This window comes from Rana temporaria, chromosome 13, assembly GCF_905171775.1.
Source record: "Rana temporaria chromosome 13, aRanTem1.1, whole genome shotgun sequence".
NCBI classification, from domain to species: Eukaryota; Metazoa; Chordata; class Amphibia; order Anura; family Ranidae; genus Rana; species Rana temporaria.
In genome coordinates, this window is record NC_053501.1 from 120861329 (window position 1) to 120879683 (window position 18355).

Consider the following 18355-nt stretch of genomic DNA (forward strand, 5'->3'; position numbering starts at 1 on the left):
TCCAAAAAAAAACACTCAAAAGCCCTTGGAACAAAAGCGAGTGAAAACAAAACCGGTCAGGTGTCCATGCTTCCATCATTGAAGGGGGTTTATTGATCAGATTTTGATAATGAAATTCTTATTATAGTTCCCCAGAATACTTCTGATGACTGAGGATTGTGGGAAGGATCCGGAACATAGTGAGCAGACACTCCGATGCTTACCAGAGAGATTGTGACCCTCATAAGAGAGAAGTCAGCAAGCGCTTGTTGTCTCCATTGGCATGCACTACCGAGGGATAAGACGGCTCACAGATACACTTTAGCCTTCCTCTCAATCCAGTCCAGGAGAATATACATAAAAGGCAGAAAAGTGCTTCCCATAGTGTAAATCCCATAATATACTTTTATTGAAACTGGTTAAAAACACTTACATGGATGTTCTACATATAAAAGCATGTGGAACTACAATTCCCAGAATCCTCAGGGGTACGCGCTCCATGCACACTGACATTTCACCTTCCGCCTCCGCCCAACGTGTTTTGTCATAAGTGACGTCATCAGGGTGCCCCCTGAGGACGTCATTTCTGATGAAACGTGTTGGGTGGAAATTATATATTTATTATAAACTCACTGGTGGAAGTTTCCTCACGGATGACAGACTATTATGTGAATGTTTTTATGCACTGTTCACCAGTGTGAGTGCTGCACTGATGGGTTATTTGTATAGTGTGTCTTATACATAGTGTGCTGGCTGCCTACTCAGTTTTATGACTTTTAGTGCAGCGATTACTTTTTGGGTTTTTCAATTAATATGGAGTTTACCCCCTTTGTGGCTACAACATCCTCCACTCTTCTGGGAAGACTTTCCACAGGGTTTTTGAGGGTGTCTATGGAAATTTGTGTCCATTTGTGATGGCTGATGAGAAGACCAGGATCACCATCGGTGTTCCAATTCATCCCAAAGGTGTTCAGTAGGTTTGAGGTCAGGGCTCTGTGCAGGACACTCCCGTTTCTCCATGCCATTAATATGGAGTTGTCTCACTTTGTGGCTACAACATCCTCCACTCTTCTGGGAAGACTTTCCACAAGATTTCCGAAGGTGTCTTTGGGAATTGTGCCCATTTGGGAGGTCAGGTACTGATGTTAGATGAGGAGATCTGGCTCGCATGATGGCCCTAGGGTTGCCACCTCATCCCTTTAAACCAAAACACATCTGAATTACACAAGTTCTGAGGCTAATTAAATTGCGAGAAGGAACCAATCGAGTTTAATAACCACCTTAATCAGCCACAGAACCTGTGTAATTAATATGTGGTCGGGTTTAAAGGGATGAGGTGGCAACCCTAGCTGGGCCCCACGTTGGGCACCCAAAAAAAGACGTGGCTTGCAGTCAACATTCCAATTCTTTCCAAAGGTGTTCGGTAGGGTTGAGGTCAGGGTTCTGTGCAGGACACTCAAGTTCCTCCATGACCTCAAACCTACTAAACACGTTTGAGATGAGAAGACCTCATCCCAATGTTGTTCCGGAGGGTTAAGGGCAGGTGCTGATGTTGGATGAGAAGACATTATACCTAAAGTCTTCCAAAAGTAGAGTTGGGGTCAGGGCTGCCCGGTAAAGGACCCTCGAGTTCCTCCACACCAAACTGGTCACACCAGGGTGTCATGGAGATGGCTTTCTACACAGGTTGGGGCACAGTCATGGTGGAAAAGAAAGGGGTCTTCACCAAACTGTTGCCACAAGGCTGGAAGAGCCCAGTTGTCTCCAATGTGTTTGTATGATGGAGGATTACCAGGACCCTTCACTAGAGACACCTGAACTCCATCATTGGGGGAGGGTGCACATACTTTTGGCCATATTGGTGGGAAATATGTCAGATTTTAGTCACTTCTACTTGAACCATGTTGACTAAAAGATTTAAATATTATCTGAACAGAATTAAAATGTCTTTTCTTTTTCTTCTCGTTGTCCCCTGCTGCCCCTCATGTCTTCTACTTTGCCCCCTTTTCTATGTGCCGTCTGTGACCTGGGTGTATACATTGTGTCTTGTTCAATGGTTGATCCCCCCCCCCCCAAAACCATGGTGTATCCTTCCTGGTTCCGTCCATATCCTGTGCCAACGTCTCACCTTCACTATATGTCCTTCCCATATTTCTCCATATGTCGTTGTCCGTGTTCCGCCTTTTCCTTGTCACCTCTGTCCAGGTTTTATTGGGATCTCATCATGCTCCTCCTTATGGTCGGGAATCTGATTATTCTGCCGGTGGGGATCACCTTCTTCAAGGATGAAAACACCCCACCCTGGATCGTCTTCAATGTCCTCTCCGACACTTTTTTCCTGGTTGACCTCGTTCTAAATTTCCGGACAGGGATTGTGGTTGAGGACAACACGGAGATTATTCTGGATCCACACACCATCAAGATGAAGTACCTGAAGAGCTGGTTCCTGGTGGACTTTGTCTCTTCCATCCCTGTGGACTACATTTTCCTCATCGTGGATCTGGAGACCCGAGTAGACTCCGAGGTGTACAAGACAGCCAGGGCCTTACGAATAGTCAGGTTTACAAAAATTCTTAGTCTCCTCCGACTACTTCGACTCTCCCGGCTCATCCGATATATCCACCAATGGGAAGAGGTGAGACTGCAGAAGACTTATGCATGTAGTATGTCGGCCTTGTGGGAATAGGAAGAACTCTGTTGTTCCTTCATGTTTATTTTTAAGTTATCCAGTGTGCCCAATGGCAGTTTTGCTGTTGGCTGTTGTCATGGGGAACTGAATAGACACAGAACACATGGATCAGGGGTGCGTTGGGCTCAGAATGCAGGGATCAGGAGTGTGTTAGGCTCAGAATGCTGGGATCAGGAGTGAGTTAGGCTCAGAATGCAGGGATCAGGAGTGAGTTAGGCTCAGAAGGCAGGGATCCGGAGTGTGTTGGGCTCAGAAGGCAGGGATCAGGAGTGAGTTGGGCTCAGAAGGCAGGGATCAGGAGTGAGTTGGGCTCAGAAGGCAGGGATCAGGAGTGAGTTGGGCTCAGAAGGCAGGGATCAGGAGTGAGTTGGGCTCAGAAGGCAGGGATCGGGAGTGAGTTGGGCTCAGAAGGCAGGGATCGGGAGTGAGTTGGGCTCAGAAGGCAGGGATCGGGAGTGAGTTGGGCTCAGAAGGCAGGGATCGGGAGTGAGTTGGGCTCAGAAGGCAGGGATCGGGAGTGAGTTGGGCTCAGAAGGCAGGGATCGGGAGTGAGTTGGGCTCAGAAGGCAGGGATCGGGAGTGAGTTGGGCTCAGAAGGCAGGGATCGGGAGTGAGTTGGGCTCAGAAGGCAGGGATCGGGAGTGAGTTGGGCTCAGAAGGCAGGGATCAGGAGTGAGTTGGGCTCAGAAGGCAGGGATCAGGAGTGAGTTGGGCTCAGAAGGCAGGGATCAGGAGTGAGTTGGGCTCAGAAGGCAGGGATCAGGAGTGGGTTGGGCTCAGAGCGCAGGGATCAGGAGTGAGTTGGGCTCAGAAGGCAGGGATCAGGAGTGAGTTGGGCTCAGAAGGCAGGGATCAGGAGTGAGTTGGGCTCAGAAGGCAGGGATCAGGAGTGGGTTGGGCTCAGAGCGCAGGAATCAGGAGTGGGTTGGGCTCAGAGCGCAGGGATCTGGAGTGGGTTGGGCTCAGAGCGCAGGGATCAGGAGTGAGTTGGGCTCAGAGCGCAGGGATCAGGAGTGTTATGCTCAGAATGTAGGGATCCGGAGTGCATTAGGCTCAGAACACAGGGTTTAGGAGTGCACCTGCGGTTTAACCAAGCTGCCTCCTGCTCTTTGCTGTTCACTGATGATAGCGGCAGAGGCTTGCGAGAGCGGGACCCATAGTGTGGCCGGCCAGGTAAATGACCTTGGCGGGCTGTAGTTTGAGGACCTCTGCCTTAGAGGATCCCAGGCCTTTGGACAGGAGTGCCTATTTTTTTCTTAGCATTTCTAGATGTTCTCTATAAGATGATCATCACTCTTTGAGGTCAGGTATTTTCTCAGTGTCTGTGGTGCCAAGTTCTCAGAACTCTACTACCAGAATTAGAGGGGTAGGCACCTCTAGCACTGGATGGGGGGATGGGGTTGGTGAATGTCTTATGGCACAATGACGGGGATCTGGTAGAAGGGGAGGGTACAAGGAGCAGTGTGAGAAGTTCTGACCAGGGAGAAATACATTTGTGAGCAGATAGAAGGTTCCAGGTGGGTGTGTGTTGAAGTGACTTTGATAAATAAGCACCTTTTGTGTGCATATTTATAAAGTCGTTTTGAGATTATTTCGACATTTTTATAGAGTAGGGAAGGGTGAAAAGTTAATGTTTAGCTGTCTGTGTACCATCGATTGAAACGCCCCTCCACTTCCTGTCCCAGGGACACAACAGGAAGTTAGAGGAAATCTCCCAAAGTGAGGGAATTCGACTCATGGGTTGTTGTCCCCCAAATACAGTAGGTGTCCCCATTGGACAATATCGCCTCACCTCTTGTTCTGAAGACACCTCTTGTTTTCTTTCTCGGGGACAATGGTCTCTATAACGAAACGTCCCACACTCCGCTTGAGTGCTTTCGTCATATACCACTTCCTCCTCCCAGTCTGAATATAGATATCAGATATTCCAACCACTGACCACTACAAACAAGACGATACTCGTTTGGTTTCTCACCATGAACTGTTTATTAGAACCAGAACACACGTCTTATATACAGTAGAAGAGGAGGTTCCCCCCCCCCCTCCTGCTCATATTACTCTAACAATACACCTGTAACCAGAAACATAAATTTACATGAGCTAATTAACTAATCCCTTAAAGCACCCGATGTGACTCTGTGTACTCCTGGCCATTGTTATGATAAATCAGGATGTCACTACAGGTCAGACTTGTTGTCACCGAGCATCACACAGTAGATTATACATTATCATAAGTATAAACACAGGACACCTTCTCACAATAGAGGAGCTCCAGCAGGAGTCGGCCCGTCTCCTACATTGTACAGAGGCCAATGTGATCGGCTCTCTCACCTAACATGTGGAGTTCAGAATCAAACAAACCAAGAATAGTCTTTACATCTATCCTGGGAGATATTGTGGAGAAATATTACTGTGCCATTCTAAGTAATCCAAGATATATTTTCTCAGTCACCCTGTGCCAGGATGGGTGGCACAGGGTGACTTAAGCCTCATGCCGCATACACACAACCGTTTTTAATGTCATGGGGGAAAAAAAACGATGTTTTTCTCTACGTGATTCTTCTCAAGCCTGCCTTGCCTACACACGATCGTGATAAAAAACGCTGGAGCAAAGCGCGGTGACGTACAATACGTACGACGGCACTATAAAGGGGAAGCCCCATTCGAATGGCGCCACCCTTTGGGCTGATTATGCAAATTTCCCTTCTCATAACTTGCTTCTGAGCATGCGTGTTTTCCCCCTGTCTTTAAAGCCTACACGCGACCGTTTTTTACGACGAGAAAAAATAGAGCAGGTTCTAAATTTTTAATGGCTATTTTTCTCATCGAGAAAAATGCTCTGTAGCCCACACACGATTGTTTTTAACGACAAATTTTAAAAAAATTTAATTTTTCTCGTCATGGAAAAACGGTCGTGTGCACACGGCATAATACACACGATCATTTTTCCCTGACAGGAAAACTGTGAGGAGAGCTTTTGGCCGGGAATCCCAGCCGTGTGTATGCTCCTCGCAGTTTTTACGTCGGGAAAACTGCCCAAAAACCGCCGGACAAAAAAAAGAGAACAAGCTTTCTTTTTTCCCGCCGGGAAAACCGGCAGACTTTTGTCCGGCGGTTTTTGGCAGTTTTCCTATGGGAAAAACTGCGATGGAGCGTACACACGGCCGGGATTCCTGGCCAAAGCTCCATCACAGTTTTTCTCTTGAGGAAAACCGTCTGTGTGTAGGAGAAAAGACTGAACTGAGAAGGTTCTCGGCTTTCCCCTCGGGATTTCCAATGGGAACTTTTCCCGTCGGAAATCCTGTACGTGTGTATGAGGCATTAGGCATAGGAGCTGAAACAAGAGTTTACCATCCTTTTCAAGGGATTCTGGGTTCCACTGGCCCTCCCGTCAGACACCAGTACGGATAGGGGGGTAATGCTCCCCAATGGGGACACAGGCAGCAATAAACCTCTGACAACCCTCTGCCCAACCCTTCCCCACTCTAAGCAAAGAAACACAAGGTTTTGCCAAATGGTACATTTTAATATTGGAGAGTTTGATCTCTGGACAGTCAACTGCTGTTTGTTTGGTGTTGGTCAGATCTTCCACATGACATATGACCTGGCCAGCGCGGTGGTTCGAATCTTCAACCTGATCGGGATGATGTTGTTGTTGTGTCACTGGGACGGCTGCCTTCAGTTTCTGGTTCCGATGCTCCAGGACTTCCCGGAGGACTGCTGGGTCTACATCAGCAAGATGGTGGTAAGTGCTTCTCTTCTCATTTCACACCGTCCATGTCATCGCTTCTTACAATTAAGAGTTAATTCCCCCCCCTCCCCCGGGCCACGAGAACAAACCATGAAAAACAATGATTTGGCGTGCTCCCCGGCGCACAGCTCCAACATACTTGTTGGTGATTAGATTTGGCCAGATGTCTCCCTCTTCACGTTCCTGGCTCAGCGTTCGACACACAGTGTTCCTGACGCTCTCTGACTCTGCCTGGTGACTGTCACTGAAAGACCCCCCCAAATACAAACATGAGGGAGACCCTGGACAGGGGCCATCAGACCCCCCCAAATACAAACATGAGGGAGACCCTGGACAGGGGCCATCAGACCCCCCAAATACAAACATGAGGGAGACGCTGGACAGGGGCCATCAGACCCCCCAAATACAAACATGAGGGAGACGCTGGACAGGGGCCATCAGACCCCCCAAATACAAACATGAGGGAGACGCTGGACAGGGGCCATCAGACCCCCCAAATACAAACATGAGGGAGACGCTGGACAGGGGCCATCAGACCCCCCAAATACAAACATGAGGGAGACCCTGGACAGGGGCCATCAGACCCCCCAAATACAAACATGAGGGAGACGCTGGACAGGGGCCATCAGACCCCCCAAATACAAACATGAGGGAGATCCTGGACAGGCGCCATCTGCAGCTCCTGTGTTTAGGAGTGTTTGAACAACAGCTTCATACTGCAAGAGAATCTAGCCAACCAGGTGTCCTCCAGCTACTGGGGAACTGCAGTACCAGGTTGTAGCACCATGCCTTGGTCTTCCTGTACATTCAGATGTTGGGCTCCTGTGCTGGCGCTCTCGGGTGTCCTCCTGGTACCGGGGAACTACAGTACCAGGTTGTAGGACCATGCCTTGGCTTCACTGTACTCCCCCTGTACATTCACCCGTTGGGCTCCTTGTGCTGTCAGGTACAAAGGAACTGCAGTACCAGGTTGTAGGACCATGCCTTGGCTTCACTGTACTCCTCCTGTACATTCAGCTATGGGGCTCCTGTACTGCCGCTCTCAGGTGTCCTCCAGGTACCGGGGAACTGCAGTACCAGGTTGTAGAACTAAGCCTTGTCCTCTGTACTCCTCCTGTACATTCACCTGTTGGGCTCCTTGTGCTGTCAGGTACCGGGGAACTGCAGTACCAGGTTGTAGGACTATGCCTTGTCCTCTGTACTCCCCCTGTACATTCACCCGTTGGGCTCCTTGTGCTGTCAGGTACAGAGGAACTGCAGTACCAGGTTGTAGGACCATGCCTTGTCCTCACTGTACTCCTCCTGTACATTCAGCTGTGGGGCTCCTGTGTTGTCAATCTCAGGTATACTCTGTGTACGAGGAGGAAGCAGCTGTCAGTGTGGATCATCCTGTAACCCGTCATCTCCAGAGAGGGAACTTGGTGTCACCTCATTATTAGGTGACAGCTGAGGCTCATTAGTGAATGTCTGTCATCTGCAGTTTACAGAGAGATTAAATGCCAGGTAAGAAGTCAGTATGAGGATTATTCATAGAATATAGGAGCTTCCTGGTGATGTGCCACCATCATCCACTCTGCTGATCCTCCAACCATCCCCCCAACATCACTATGTATAACATGCAGCTTTCACACACCATGCTATTAACATCATAGTCTTATGACCACCCAGAGCCTTTCCCACCTTCTCACCCCCGATGTTTTGGAACTACATTTCCCATGATGCACTACACTGCAGAGTACATGAGCATCATGGGAAATGAAGTTCCAAAACATCTGGGGTACCGATGGTTCGCTATCGCTGCTCTAGACGAAGTGTGGCCAACATCTGTAGGAACCTCAGACAACCTCTGGTGGAATCCTGGACAGCATCTGGAGAAACCTTATGCCCCGTACACACGATCAGGCTTTTGCCCGGGCAAACTTGCATCAGAATTCCATCGGTGTAAAAGAGAACATGTTCTCTATCTAAACTCTGATGGGATTCCTCGGGGAAAAAAGTCCGATGGGACATACACATGGTCGGAATTTCTGATGGAAAATGTCCGTCTGACTTTTTCCATCAGGATTTCCGATCGTGTGTACGGGGCTTTGGACAACGTCTGGAGGAATCCTGGACAGCCTCTGGTGGAACCCCAGACAACTTGTAACGGAACATCAGACAACCTCTGGAGGAACCTCGGACAATGGAGGAACCTTGGGTGAGAATGTCTGACATAGGTAGTGCTGCAGTCACATGACCACACAGACATAATTGCATTTACCCGTTCACACTGATGTCACGGGGGGGTCGCTTTGATGTCACGGGGGGGGTCGCCCTGATGTCACGGGGGTCACACTGACAGTGCTGAAGTCCTGTATCTACACATGATGGTCCTCTGGTTGGATGTCCCCTTTCTATCCTCTCGCACACTTGGCAGGACTCGTCATAAACACATAATAATAATAGTAATAAGTGGTTGCACAGGTAATGCACAGACAATTAACGGATGCATTTTACAGCTGTCCAGATGTGTATCCCATTTCATGTCACTGTAGGTATGGTCGTTTCCTCCCTTTCTGCAACTCTCCCATGTGCTAGAGCACACTAGTTGCATGGAGGGTGTGCAGGTTTGCGACTGCCGCATGCAGGGCAATAGGGCCTGCTGCTCAACTGCATCCGCTGCATGGAGGATGTTGACGAAGAAAGATGAGGACAAGCATGTCCACATGTATGCGGGGTGTGACTGTGCATGCCAGCTGCATGGAGTCAGTGCATGCTTACTGCATATTGCGCTCCAGACCAAGGGTAGGTCTGATAGGTTGTTTCGTATGTCATTGTGAACCTGTCTGGGTAGATATCCAGAATTGTGATTACTGGAGAGGAGCTCAGGTATTTTGGACTTCACTGGCTGCATGTTTGCTCCAAGTCAGTAACTCTCTAGATCAGGGGTGTCAAATTCTGTCATGGGCCGCATCAGTATTATGGTTGCCCTCAAAGGGCCGGTTGTATATGTAAGAGTGCATACATTTATCCAGGGGAGCGTTTCTTTTCTTAGAATTGGTGCAGGAACTCGACCACAAATTGCACTACCAGTGGGAGGATCTTAAAGGAGCAATAAATACCAGGAGTGCGTTATGTGCAGAGTTCAGGGGTGTGCTGTGTACCGAGTGCAGGATTCAGGGGTGCGCTGTGTACCGAGTGCAGGATTCAGGGGTGCGCTGTGTACCGAGTGCAGGATTCAGGGGTGCGCTGTGTACCGAGTGCAGGATTCAGGGGTGCGCTGTGTACCGAGTGCAGGATTCAGGGGTGCGCTATGTACCAAGTGCAGGATTCAGGGGTGCGCTATGTAGAGTGCAAAGTTCAGGGGTGCAATGTGTACAAAGTGCAGGGTTGAGGAGTGCGCTATTCACAGTGTGCAGGGTTCTGGCTAAAAAAAAAAAACCCCTAGGTGCGAGGGCCACATGAAATGGCCTGGAGGGCCGGATTCGGCCCGCAGGCCTTGTGTTTGACACCTGTGCTCTAGATAGTCCTGACAACCCTAGTGTCTGCAATCACCAATTGCAGCTTCCATACCTACCTGGACAGGTTGTTAGAGGCGTGGCCTATCTAGTGTGAGGTCATGGTTGGATGGCACCTGTAATTGGCATGTTTTCTGTGTCACCACACATGTATGGAGGTATGTACAGGCATGGACAATTCTCAGGCCACGTATGGTGATCCATGAACAAATTTATTGAAAAGTCCTCTGACACCCTGCACCCCGAAAACAATTCTAATCCTCTGACATAGCATGACTGTTCTGTGCCTGATGTCCTCTCTCTGATGTCACCCCTCTGATGTCATCTCTCTCCTCCACCAGAACGAGTCCTGGGGCAAGCAGTACTCCCACGCCATCTTTAAGGCAATGAGCCACATGCTCTGCATCGGCTATGGCCAGCAGGCCCCCGAGGGAATGACCGATGTTTGGCTGACCATGCTTAGTATGATAGTGGGGGCCACCTGTTACGCTATGTTTATCGGCCATGCTACAGCCCTCATCCAGTCGCTGGACTCATCTCGCCGGCAATATCAGGAGAAGGTAAGTAGAAGTTCAGGGAAGCGGTGGATGAAGTTACAGAAAAGTAAGCCTCTTTCACGTAACGATCCCCCATGTCTATTCTGTGCCCCTCGTAGTATAAACAGGTGGAGCAGTACATGTCCTTCCACAAGCTGCCCCCGGATACCCGCCAGAGAATCCACGAGTATTACGAGCACCGATACCAAGGCAAGATGTTCGATGAGGAGAACATCCTCGGGGAACTTAGCGAACCTCTTAATGAGGTAAGGTGTTCTTTGAGGAACAAAGTCCTCTACTTCCCACATCTTCAGGGTGTCCTCCTCACTAATCTTCACCTTTCTTTTGTCGCAAAGGAAATCGTTAACTTTAACTGCCGGAACCTCGTCGCCAACATGCCTCTTTTCGCCAACGCCGACCCCAACTTTGTGACCGCCATGTTGACCAAGCTCCGCTTTGAAGTGTTCCAGCCCGCAGATTACATTATTCGTGAGGGAACGGTGGGGAAGAAGATGTATTTTATCCAGCATGGGGTGGTGAGCATCCTAACTCGGGGCAGCAAGGAGACCAAACTCTCCGACGGCTCATACTTTGGTGGTAAGTCGCATCGGGTTTGGTTGTGTTTGTTCTTTTTGGGAGTCGCCATGTTTGAAGATCCTAAAACTCCTCGTGCTGCCCACAGCAACCAATCAGGGTCCTGCATTCATGCTTCCAATGGCGTGTAGGAGAATTGGTTAGTTGGTGTGGACAACAAGAAGAGTTAAATCTCAATGATATGGCCCACGCGGGAGGGAATTGATCTTCCCATAGACGCGTGAATTGTTGGTTCAGTCAACGGTTGAAACCGAGTTTCTCTTCTTGTAGAGATCTGCCTCCTGACTCGCGGACGCAGGACGGCCAGTGTGCGCGCTGACACCTACTGCCGCCTCTACTCCCTCTCTGTGGACAACTTTAACGAAGTCCTGGAAGAATACCCAATGATGAGGCGGGCGTTTGAGACGGTCGCCATGGACCGACTGGATAGGATTGGTGGGTGCAGGAGTTTGAGAAATGCACTGCAACTGTATAATGAAGGCCCAGCCAATGATCCATCAAAATTGCCATTCCATCAGCATCATCCATCATCCTTCACACTGCAGAATGGGGCCTTTGTGAAGTCATAGAATCCTATCTGGACCTTTAATACATAGAGCTTCTCCGGGGCCACATATTGTCCCATTCTGCAGAGGTTTACCGTTTCTTTAGTCAACCCATAATTCATCCCAGCCAACACACCCCTATAATATACCCTATCCGGCACCCCCCCCCCCCCATAATTCATCCCAGCCAACACTCCCCCTATATACCCTATCTGGCACCAATGGCGTCCCTAGGAGGGGGCCATGACCCCCCCAACATTATGCTAGTATTTTGCCCATGATGCCGCTGGAGTAACACAGTCTCTTCTGAGAGGGAGAGCATTCCCAGTCAGATCCTGTGGGGGATTCCTTCCCCCTCCCTCTGCTCACTGACACTGCATAATGCGAGCGCTCACACAATCACAGCCGTCCGATCTGCTCCTTCCCCTGCATCCTCATTGGCACGGAGAAGAGCGAGTTGCAGGAAGGACTCCATGAGCACTGTGGGGGGCCCAAGCCTCCATCTCGGTTACTGAAAAAACAGACTGATTTCTCCCGTCCTTGGGACAGGAGAACCAGCCTGTAAATTCCGAGTGTTGACGGCAAGCTAAGCCGAGTGTCAGTCTATGGCACTCCTTCACAGCCCAGCGAGTCCAGCAACCCCCCCCCCACTCCTCACATACGAGCAGGGAGGAATACAGCTCCTCCTCCTCCTCCTCCTTCCAGTCCCGCCCACACTATCCCAGTGTGCTGTATCTGAAGAGAGGGGATGTGTGGGCGGGAAATATGAAAATCGGCAGCATTCCTAGAGATTCTAGCCTGGACCGTGGGTAAGTGTGTGCACTGCAGTACACTGTAATCACTGAACTGCATTATCTCCACCCCTTCTCTGCCCCATCTGTCTCCCTCCCCCTCTCCTGTTCTTTCAAGACATTCACAATTTACTTTCACCTTCAGTTAGGCAGGTAATATACGGAGCAAATTTCTTTCCTAAATCCAGAGATTGCAGGAAAGAAACTTGCATGATTCCCCCATCAACACAGACAGTGGTGATGGGGGAATCCAGAATTCATCCCAGCCAACATTCCCCCCCCCCCATTATAATATACCCTATCCAGCATCCCCCCATTATACATCCTATCCACTATTCCTCCATACTACATCCAGCCAGCATCCCCCATAATTCTTTCCAGCCAGCATCCCCCATAATTCACTCTATCCACTATCCCTCCATCCCCCATAATACATCCCATTCAGCATCCCCGTCCCCCATAATACATCCCATCTACTATCCCCCCCACATAATACATCCCATCTACTATCCCCCCCACATAATACATCCCATCTACTATCCCCCCCCCCACATAATACATCCCATCTACTATCCCCCCCACATAATACATCCCATCTACTATCCCCCCCACATAATACATCCCATCTACTATCCCCCCCCCCCACATAATACATCCCATCTACTATCCCCCCCAACATAATACATCCCATCTACTATGCCCCCCCACATAATACATCCCATCTACTATCCCCCCCACATAATACATCCCATCTACTATCCCCCAACCCACATAGTACATCCTAGCCATGATGACTGCATAATACACCCCATCCACTATCCTTCCATAACACTTTTTTCAGTCACTCGCCACTTTGTGACCCTGTTGTCACCTTGTGAACCAGCTGAATGTCTATCTCTTCTTTCCATCGTATTCTCTGTACTATTCCCCTCTCTGCCTTCCACCTCATGTCATCAATTATATTATATCGCTACCTTTCCCATACAACACCCACAGGCCTGTGTTTCTTCTGTTATTTTTGTCTTCTCTACGATTCCCCATATTTTTCTGTTTCTTCCTGACATCTGTCTCTCTTTCTCCACCAGCCTCCATCTACCTTTTAGGCCTTTCCCCCCATCAGCCCTCATCTACCTTTAGGCCTTTCCCCCCATCAGCCCTCGTCTACCTTTAGGCCTTTCCCCCCATCAGCCCTCATCTACCTTTAGGTCTTTTCCCCCCATCAGCCCTCATCTACCTTTAGGCCTTTCCCCCCATCAGCCCTCATCTACCTTTAGGCCTTTCCCCCCATCAGCCCTCATCTACCTTTAGGCCTTTCCCCCATCAGCCTCCATCTACCTTTTAGGCCTTTTCCCCATCAGCCCTCATCTACCTTTAGGCCTTTTCCCCATCAGCCCTCATTTACCTTTTAGGCCTTTTCCCCATCAGCCCTCATTTACCTTTTAGGCCTTTTCCCCATCACCCCTCATTTACCTTTAGGTCTTTTCCCCCCATCAGCCCTCATCTACCTTTAGGTCTGTTCCCCATCAGCCTCCATCTACCTTTAGGCCTTTCCCCCCATCAGCCCTCATCTACCTTTAGGCCTTTCCCCCCATCAGCCCTCATCTACCTTTTAGGCCTTTTCCCCATCAGCCCTCATCTACCTTTAGGCCTTTTTCCCCATCAGCCCTCATCTACCTTTAGGCCTTTCCCCCCCATCAGCCCTCATCTACCTTTAGGCCCTTTCTCCATTAGCCTCCATCTACATTTAGGCCTTCTTAGTAAACGTGTCTGTATCTTCTGTTAGCTGCCTAGTACATTGCCCCCAGCCTCCCCTCAGACATCATGTTCCTTTCCTTGTGTCCATCTCCTCCCCAGGTAAGAAGAACTCCATCCTGCTCCGTAAACGTGCAGAGAACAGCACAGGCTCGGTGAATAATGAGATCATTCAGCAAATTGTGAAGCATGATCAAGACATGGCCCATAACATCCAGGATCTGCAGAAACTGGGGACGATACGGAATCCTGGACACAATAAGACTCTCATCTGGGAGCCCCTGGTTCATGCCCCTCTGCAGACTGCCGCAGCCACCACAAATGTGGCCATTGCTCTCACTCATCAGAACCTTCAGGCACATGTCTTCTTGCCCCCATCATCTTTACCTGAGACTGCATATGCCAGCCGTCAGGCCCGAAGGTCTCAACCCAACATTGGACTGTCCAGACCTTCGTCTGTAAGTTCTCCATCTGGTGCCCAGTCCCATTTGCAAACTCCAGTTGGCATCTCCCCTTCCTCTTCAAGTGGCCTCCAAAAACAGGGTGCGGGGGTTCCTCCCTCCCAGTTTTTCCAGATACAGAGAGTGGAGCCTGCTTCCCTTGCAAAACCGCTTATGAATTCACAAGTGCAACTTTCCCGGTCACGTGGAAATTCAGCGTCCACCTCTGTTTTGCAGCAATCAGCAGGGCCTGTGAGCTCTCAGGCAGTGACAGGACCTCTTTCTGGCAGGACTCTGCACTACAGTCTGTCCAGAGCGAGTGGTTCTCACATTTCCCTGCTTATGCAACAAGCGACCAGCTCCCCTCAACAGCTCGTCAAACACCGGAGCATACAAGGATTTCCCATCGGGAGACTGTCGCAGGATGTCCGTCTCCTATCTGCCTCTCAGCCTTCACTGCCCAACAGGGTAGCCCAGCAGCAGCAGCAGGACACTGCAGCCTCTCCACAAGCTGCTGACTCTCCAGGATCCATTAGTAATAAATGCTCTCCTTCTGTGTCTGTAACGCTTGTTAAACCTCCGACTCACACAACCCAGGTGCCTACAGGGTCCCTCACTTTGTCCGCATCTTCAGTCAGCGGCTCGGTCACTCCACAGTCTCCTGTGTCTTCAGCTCGACCTGGGCCATCTCGGAAGGGATCAGTGGTATTCAGCTCTGAGGTGGACGTTGCTAAACCCAAGTTCCCCTCAAACATGTAACGAATGAATGAATGGCCTGAGAAATGGAAAACTCTTTCCAGGACCACAATAAAATCCAAAACGCCTTCTGATCCACACACAGCATTTGCAAGCGCAATCCATGAACAAGATGTAGTCTAATGTGGTTGTTTCTACCAACACTGCCTTTCTCGAGTTCCATCGTGTCTCCCAGACACCACCTGTCCCAAGCAAAAGCTCAACAACTGGCCCATTTTCTTTGGACGCGGAGTGTGCTCTTTCTTAAATGTAGTCACCAGGTTGTCACTGCTTAGAGGGTAACCAAGCCTTACTCATCGTGCATATGATACTCAAGAAGAAAATCTTTACATAGAAGTTTCTGGACAATCCATTCGACAAATGAGCATTCCATTCTGAATCCTCTTGCTTTGACTACATACTTGTGGCTTGTTACAGATAAGCAGATAATTAGCAGAGACTTTAGACTACTTTCAAGAAAGATCTTATAGTGAGGTGTCTACTGGATTCTCTATACACCCTCCAGTTGATGTTCCTAAAAAAAAGAAGTTATAAGTAAGGCGCAGCGGTCCAACTGCAGTCAGGAGGTGGGCAACCGGGATGACCAAGGAACAATGCAAGGTGGATGGAGTACGTGTTGAGTAGACATAAGGCCCCCTGTCCACATGTACTGTGCTTGACTTCTTTATTCCCTCGCTGACTCCGCTATTCCTAAATCTCAGTTTCTCTGTGTTTCTCCCAAGTTCCTAAGTACTTCCATGGATCTTCTAGGCTCCCCACTTCTCCTGGCCTCTTCCAGGTTATTATCGTTCCTGTGTTTCTTCAAGAGACACAAATTCCATGAGGTTTCTTCTTGCGTCTCCAGGTGTCTAATGTCTACTCTAAACTTTCTAGAGTCACAAATTCCATGAGGTCTCTTCTTGGGTCTCCAGGTGTCTAATGTCTGCCCTAAACTTTCTAGAGTCACAAATTCTACGAGGTCTCTTCTTGGGTCTCCAGTTTTCTAATATCTACACCAGACTTTGTATTCTCTTAGCTGCTATCCTGGAATATCCACAATACTACTGATTGTGTGGAATGGATCCTTTTGCACGCTAATGATGTTCCTAATCTCATGAGCACCGATATTAACATATTTCCTATTTTCCGGACCACCCCAGCTGGTAGCAGGTTCAAATACTGAATGTGCCATCTGATAGGATAGTGAATTGGCAAATTTTAAAGTTTACATACAGCTATTAAATTAACGCATTACTCTCCAAAACATTAATTTTTCCATCCCATCCCTCCTTGTCCCCCAGGAACATCTTGGGACTCTAACTTGTCCTATCTTTGCTTTGCCAAGGTTCTGTAAAGTATATTTTGGTATTTCCTCGTCGTCAATTAGCAAATTTCTATCACCTACTTGCAGATATATTATATGGTTCTCGCTCATCCAATTTGTGTAAACTGCCTTCGTAGGATGCCAAACACCACTGATGATTTTGCCATTCTAATTATTCTGTTATCTGTAGTCATCTGCATGATCCTCTTATGTAGACTTCTGTGTGAGTGGAAAAGTTATGTTCCTCAGTAATGGAACTTTCTGTTGTATGAAGATTTCCACACCTTTTTCTTCCCTAAATTTCTGCAGATAGTGCTTCTTAGGCTGTTCTATTGGAATCCTGAAGCTCTGTTGCAAATCCGACCTTGCATAGCTGTTCCTAGGACCAAGCTATCTACCAATGCCCAATGTTGTAAACCTTTCCTAGTTCCTCACCAGTTTAAAAGCTATGCGGCCTTTTAAAAACTGTTTTGACCTTTGTGACCTCTCTATAACAAGATGTCTGTCCTGAGGTGTGTGGCCTCCCACCTTCTTCTCTACTCAATTCCAAGTTGTGTGGCTTCCTGCCTTCCGCTCTACTCAATCCCGAGGTGTGTTGCCTCCCTGCTTCTGCTCTACTCAATCCCAAGATGTGTGGCCTCCCTGCTTCTGCTCTACCCAATCCCAAGGGGTGTGGCCTCCCTGCTTCTGCTCTACCCAATTCTGAGGTGTGTGGCTTCCCAACTTCTTTTCTCCCCAATCCGAGGTGTGTGGTGTAACGGCTACCCACTGGTGTGAGGGTCTCAGCCGTTGGAGACGTCCTTTTCCCTGGCAAGCTGCGATATGCAGGTACCGCCGGTATATCCCATCGAACGCCCTTCCAAGAAACGAGACGTGCTACGTTTGCAGAGTCAAGCAGACTGACTTTATTTTCCACATTTTTCCTCCTTATATCTGGTTACAACTGTACAGAAACAAATGACACTCCCCCCCTCATCACACACTAAGGCTAATTACTAAACATTCTTTAATAACAACAAAACCTTCACCCACTCCGTCTCCTAGGCAGACGTTTCGTCTCCGCATACAGAGACAGTGTTATCACACATAAACAGTTTTTAGCATGCATAATTATAGTTCTGAGAGCAGACCTGGGATTAACACCTGTCCATTACAACACCTTTATACAAGGACAATGGACTGCCTCCCAGGCCCTGACGCAATTAGCATGTCACTAGACTGAGTCATAGAATATTGACTGGTTGGGGTCACAATTAACCAACATCTTGTAGTCTCTCAAGATCCTGCAATTATTATCAATGTCCAGGCAGAATAGTCCATAATCCGTTACATGTGGTTTACCACCATATGCACTATCCAATCCTGAGGTGTGTGGCCTCCCTGTTTCTGCTCTACCCAATCCTGAGGTGTGTGGCCTCTCTGCTTCTTCTCTACCCAATCCCGAGGTGTGTGGCTTCCCACCTTCTTCTCTACCCAATCCCGAGGTGTGTGGCCTCCATGTTTCTGCTTTACCCAATTGCGAGGTGTGTGGCTTCCCACCTTCTGCTCAACCCAATCCTGAGGTGTGTGGCTTCCCACCTTCTACTCAACCCAATCCTGAGGTGTGTGGCTTCCCACCTTCTACTTTACCCAATCCTGAGGTGTGTGGCTTCCCACCTAATCCTGAGGTGTATGGCTTCCCACCTTCTACTTTACCCAATCCTGAGGTGTGTGTGGCCTCCT

General features: G+C 49.0%; 1 protein-coding gene across 1 annotated transcript in view; it reads left to right on the forward strand.

Moving 5' to 3' along the window:
• HCN3 (hyperpolarization activated cyclic nucleotide gated potassium channel 3) overlaps positions 1-17379 on the forward strand; it is a 29104-nt gene extending 11725 nt beyond the window's left edge. The window contains exons 2-8 of the mRNA XM_040333503.1: positions 2185-2614; positions 6252-6413; positions 10258-10476; positions 10572-10718; positions 10809-11049; positions 11317-11481; positions 14237-17379. Of these exons, the coding sequence (XP_040189437.1) occupies positions 2185-2614; positions 6252-6413; positions 10258-10476; positions 10572-10718; positions 10809-11049; positions 11317-11481; positions 14237-15333 (2461 nt within the window). The 3' untranslated portion in view covers positions 15334-17379. The remainder of the gene's footprint in view (positions 1-2184; positions 2615-6251; positions 6414-10257; positions 10477-10571; positions 10719-10808; positions 11050-11316; positions 11482-14236) is intronic.
• The last annotated feature ends 976 nt before the right edge of the window (positions 17380-18355 follow it).